At 42.9% G+C, this 5,526-nt stretch overlaps 1 protein-coding gene across 1 annotated transcript; it reads right to left on the reverse strand.

The window, feature by feature from the left end:
• Window positions 1-217: 217 nt before the first annotated feature.
• On the reverse strand, window positions 218-5,139 carry LOC143764337 (alpha-crystallin B chain). The gene is made up of 3 exons (XM_077249806.1): window positions 4,506-5,139; window positions 1,285-1,407; window positions 218-562 (listed from the first exon to the last, which is right to left on the reverse strand). The coding sequence occupies exons 1-3, from the start codon at window positions 4,695-4,697 to the stop codon at window positions 359-361; spliced, it is 519 nt and encodes a 172-aa protein (XP_077105921.1). The 5' UTR covers window positions 4,698-5,139; the 3' UTR covers window positions 218-358.
• Window positions 5,140-5,526: the final 387 nt, after the last annotated feature.

Consider the following 5,526-nt stretch of genomic DNA (forward strand, 5'->3'; position numbering starts at 1 on the left):
GTGAATGGTGGATCCTGTGTTATCTACTGTATATAGAGGTGTTATCAGTCATTGTGCAGGAGGAGGAGAAGGTGAGCTGTGACATATCACATTAATGTATTTTCTTATGTTTTGTGAGCTGCAGTTGAATGGAATATCAGGTTATTAAATTGCATAAAACATTCTGGGTCCCTTCTGACTGGTGCGATGAATTCATCGGTAATAAGCCGCTTGCAGATGCTTCTCTTTACCTTTATTCTCATTAGTAATCTGGTTTGGTCACAGGACAGCACAAATAAATACATGTAGCAGTGTAGTACGTGTGCACTCTCTGGCAGGGTGGAAAGGTGTCTCCTCTAGCTGGAGATGCTGAGAGATTCTACTTTTTGGGAGCGGCACCGATGGCCACCTTCTCTTCACGGGTGATGGGGATGGAGCGCTCAGGAACGTCAGCCAGTTTTCTTGGTCCAGTTACGGTCAGGACTCCATCTGAGGACAAGGATGAGGTTACGGAGAGAGGATCAACATCCACAGGGATTTTATATCTACGCTGGAAGTCTCTGGAAACATAGCCGTGTTCATCCTGGGAAGTGAGAGAATAGCCAGTCGTAAGATTAATGGATAACATTGACGCAAAGTGACCATATATATTAGATTTCAGCAAGACTTTCAGCAAGACCTGCCATCTATTGGGTGTGTAGAAATTGGAGTCTCATCTAGTTGTGGAGCCTAAGAGAGACCAAAAGAAGAAGACTTGAACTTTTGAAGACCTGTAATATTTGGGGGCACTGCTGGACATTTTACATTGGAGTCCATAAGCTTCAAAGTTCAGCTGACTTTCAAGAGGAGAATAGTATCACGCATGTTTCGAGTCAACATGCCCAATGATTTTTTAAGGGAGATATGTATGGCTTTTTGTCTAGGCTTTTAGCTGGAAACACTTAAAAATGTGCTGCCACTTTTAACCTTTTGTCTGCCATCTAACATGGAAACTTCTCAACTCTGGAACATTTAGAAGGCTCATGGAGAAAGGGAAGACCTCTGGGTCACTTGGTGGATAGGAGGAATTGCTTACAGAGGGAGGACAACAAGTACCAACTATGGTGGAAGATCTTTATAATGGCTCTAAATGGACTCTCAGAAAAAACAATTTGACTTTTATTGGTTCTGCTAAATTTGACGGCAATAATATTGCGATCAAAAATTACAACAAAGCTTGACGGAAATCAAAATAGAGAGTAATGTAGTGCAAGTGTCATCAAAGCCACGTAAAGAAGGGTCCAACAGGAGGATCCCAATTATTACCGGACGCTCCTCATGCTTTCCATGGATTTCAATGAAATCTCCCATCACTTTAACTTTCAGCTCTTCTGGGGAGAAATGTTTCACATCGAGGTTAACAGAAAACTTGTCCTTTTCCATTCTCATCTGTGGAAGACGATAGAACGTGTGATTATAACCGTGGTCGAATGGATAGTGGTCCTAGAAGACCACCTAAATATGGAGGTTCTCCACCAAAATGTATCTTCACATTTGAAAACACAGAACTAAAACCTAGTTTAACCATACTGTACTTACCAAAATTTACACCAATATTGAGGACATCTAAGCTAACCCCCAACCTCCCCAGGAATGCCCCCGAAAAGCCCAAGTTTCAGATGTGGTTAAGACTACGTTGCTTTTACGATCTGGTTCCCGGTAATGTACAGGATAATTGAGTCTGTTTTTAGGCATAATTTAAGTACTGCTGTACCTACCTGAGTCTTTAAAGGGGTTGTCTACTACTGGAAAACCCCTTATACCCACCTCTCCGACCAGCGCCGCTCTTCTGTACTCAGCATAACGTGTCCCACCAGACAGATTGGATCAACCTCAATACTGTTTGTTCTACTAGGAGGCTTTAGAGCTCACCTAACGCACCCAACAAATTTTGATCCCTACAGACCGGTGATTGACTGAGTGCTGTGTACAGTGGAGGTCCGCCATTCTGGCAGGTAAGTAACAGGTTTTTTCCTAGTTTTTCTCACCTCTCTGGGCCCATTAATCAGAAGTTGAGTCTTTTTGGCAATCGTCCATGCTCTCTCCTGGATCAAAAGAAATTTCTCTAGTGTCACCGATTTTGAAGGTAGCTACCCTGAAGGGCAATGTCCTAGCATTGCAACATGACCAGGAACATTAGGTCGTCACTCAGATGGTTTCCTAAATAAAGTCATAAGTATAGTCCCCATGCTGCCGCTTTGGTGGTCCTGTTGGTCATTCATGGTTGCCTTGTTCCGACTATGGTCCTCTGACTGCTGCAGTCAGTCACTGGTCTCAGCGGTGATGGTAGCGCATGACCGCTGATGTCATGTAAGGTAGTTAGGACCTCACCACTGCGGGACAGCTAACGACCGTCAGGAGATGGACCATAGATAGTATTGGTATTAATGCAACCCCAGTGAAGATCCCAAACTAATAACATCTGCTCCAAAGAGGAAATGCAAGAACCCGAAAACAAACATGATTGCATAACCTAATCTCCGGTAACATCACTGCACGACGGCTCGTGTTTCTGCATTTCATAAGGAAAACGAATTACATGTCAAAGAGAGCTGTTGACTACATGTCTGTACTGTAAGGGGATATGTACTTATTAATAAGGGAATCTCTCGGCGCCAACTGATTTATTACTGTGGGACGAGAATGTACAGGACTTCTGATCCGACACAGAGACCAAAACAAGAATTGATATATCATCAGTGATCTTACAGGGAAACATTTTTTTATAAGTCTCAACTGGTGAAAATGCAGAATATATCTCTAATTTTCAGTTTTCTCTGAGCTAGAGGGAGGCGAGTAGCTGTTCTGATGTCTGTGCGTGCTGTGTGAGGGACATGAGGAATTTCTGCTCCCTTGTTTCTATGTAGCACGTCCAGAAGCCTCAGTATGGAGACCATTATGCAGCAGTACTGAGCAGTGTAGCTGTGAATCCTGCTCTGTGTTGAATCCACAGGTACAGTGGAACCTCTAAGGCTCAGGTCCAGGTGAGCACACAGAGCCTGGGCGTTGATGCAGCAAGCAGGAAGGCACATGGACTTGGTACACATATGAATCTCAGGAGAAGGAAGACGGACAAAGTGGAATCCAGCAGGGGTGCAAGTTGAAAACACAGCAAGCACGAGTAATGGAGTAAACCAAACAAGGAACTCTAGTGTCTCAATCCCAAAAAACAGGTGGGTGTCTAAATGTGTATTAAATAGGTCTAGGGAGATGATATCATTGATCCACTATGGGCTGCCTGTAAAACCCAACTTGGAGCACAGCAAAGGGCAGCGAACCCAGAGGAAGGAAGTGGAGCTTGGGATAACCAGGGCAGGTGTGTAATACTCTGGGGGTGAGATAAAACACTTACTAAAAACAAGCATCAGAGTCTGCGTATGACATCTGCCCTCACTCTTCTCTCCATAGACTTTAGTAAACAGCTGTAATCTGATCTCTCAGTGAGCTGGCTGTCCATTTACGGTAGTTGTGATCATGATGGATTTTAGCATTTTAAAAAGTAAAAGATGAGCTCAGGAGTCTTGATAATATTGCAATATACTATCCAAATACTGACTCCATATAGTGTCCACATAACAAAAAATCACTTTGGTTGATCAACATGAAGCGTCACATTACAACATCACAAGTGCTGATTGCGGATGTGGTCACTTTGCAAGACTTCATATAATGCAGCCGCAAACCGGCAAGATTTTTGGTTGCACTTTTGCGTAGACGTTACTGTAAACTACATGCGACTGTGACTATGAATCACTTGTGACTTGTCTGCAATTTAATTTTTTTTCTTCCCGTTTTAATGGATGTTGTAAATCCAAAACCACTTACGACTCGTTCCCAAAATCACAAGACCGAAAATCTCCATCAAATCACAAACACATTTTTATGGTTATGCAGACCCTATCCTAATATATGTTCGGAAAGCCAAAGCAATACCGCCCCATAAATCCCAGACTAATACCGCCATATGCTGTTAAATAATACTGGTTTTACATTGCATCCCTAGGGTTCCTAATAAAAATACAGCTGGAATATCAGATATTGTTCTTCTAGCATAGTGATTCCTCAGGGGCAGGGAATGGTCACAGCTTACAGTCCTTAGATGTAGTGGAGATCCCATGTAAGATGCCCTAATATTTTCTCCAAAACCTTTTTCCTAACCATGCATTACTGAAGCAAAAATGCAAATATTTACACTCAGTCCCTCCTCGCTATATCCACCTTGTCCCTTTATTATAGGATTAATTGCCATTTTACTCCCCAATAGTAACACATATTTTACCGACATACCCTCCGGAACCTAAACAGATAAAATCTTCATCTATCGACTTCCCACCTCGCCCTTCTGACTTCTTTTTTTTTTTTTCTTTTACATAATCTTAGCCCATATCCTGGATGACTTATCAGAACATGCAGGGAGTTGTAGTCTCACCACAGCTAGTCCCTATAGATTGGACCACAGGAAACGAACAAAACAAGCTGAGAATTACCTCCGAGAAGCCGCTTTCTATCCAGGATGGAAGTCTAAGGAAAGGATATTTGAAGAAGAAAGGTGACAGCGCAGTGGGAAAGAGTTCGGACTCCTGAAGGTGATCTCCAAAACTCTGTTCAAAGATCCTGTTTGGTCCAAAGAAGGAGAAAAATTGACGGCGAAACCAGGGATGTTGGATTGTCACATCCATGTTCTTCAGGTGTTGAGTGGTAGCTGTCAGACAGAACTGTTCATGCACCAAAACCCAATGGCCTTATATACAGAGTGGTGGCTCTTGTGCTCCTCCCCAACACCCCAACATTGAACTTTCTGTAAAAGTGCTGTCAGATGGTTTCATTATCCCAGCACGCTTGTCTGCCCCTATTCAGCGGATAGACGGAGGATATGAGAAAAGACAAATCTTCTGTTTTCTGGACAAGTCATCGGATCAGCAAGTAAGAGACGCTGATTAGCTCTCTATGCACATTGGATTAGCGGACAGCAGGATCATTTCAGCTACCGTACTGCGACATGACAAGGGATGAGTTCATTCTGAGATCTGACAGCTGATAGTGTGATCCCAGCTGCAGAGAGCAGCGTATTCCTCCTGCCATAGTCCTGAATAATCCAGCTCTGGCCCACTGCCCTTCTGCGGGTCCACGTCCTATGAAGTGGGATGAAGAAATATGTATTGTGACCTCTCCGCCATCTCCGTCTGCATACAACACGCCGCATTGTATCGCTGTGTATCACATTACTCTTACATAACTGCTGTAACATTAAAACCACCTGCTTGATGTTGTGCGGACCCCACTACGGTCCCATACACTTACTCGGCCAATTTTCATTTTTCTGCTTTTGTTTTTTTTCCTCCACTTTTTCCAAGCGTTATAAAATTTTTATTGCAGTTTTAAATATAACGTACTGAAAAAAGACAAAGGAAAAAAAATCCAAGTGGAGAAAATGATGAAAAAAAACAATTCCTCCATATTTTTTTTTTCGTGCTTCATCTTTACGCCATTCATTGTGCGGTACAATTC

The sequence above is a fragment of the Ranitomeya variabilis genome, chromosome 4 (genome assembly GCF_051348905.1).
Source record: "Ranitomeya variabilis isolate aRanVar5 chromosome 4, aRanVar5.hap1, whole genome shotgun sequence".
Lineage (NCBI taxonomy): Eukaryota > Metazoa > Chordata > Amphibia > Anura > Dendrobatidae > Ranitomeya > Ranitomeya variabilis.

Coding starts and splice junctions, on each gene's coding strand:
- LOC143764337 (XM_077249806.1), bottom strand. CDS start 4,697: ATGGATGTGACAATCCAACATCCCTGGTTTCGCCGTCAATTTTTCTCC. Junction 1,408..4,505: donor TAGAAAGCGGCTTCTCGGAG/GTAATTCTCAGC, acceptor CGTCTTCCACAG/ATGAGAATGGAAAAGGACAA. Junction 563..1,284: donor GAAAGCATGAGGAGCGTCCG/GTAATAATTGGG, acceptor CTCACTTCCCAG/GATGAACACGGCTATGTTTC.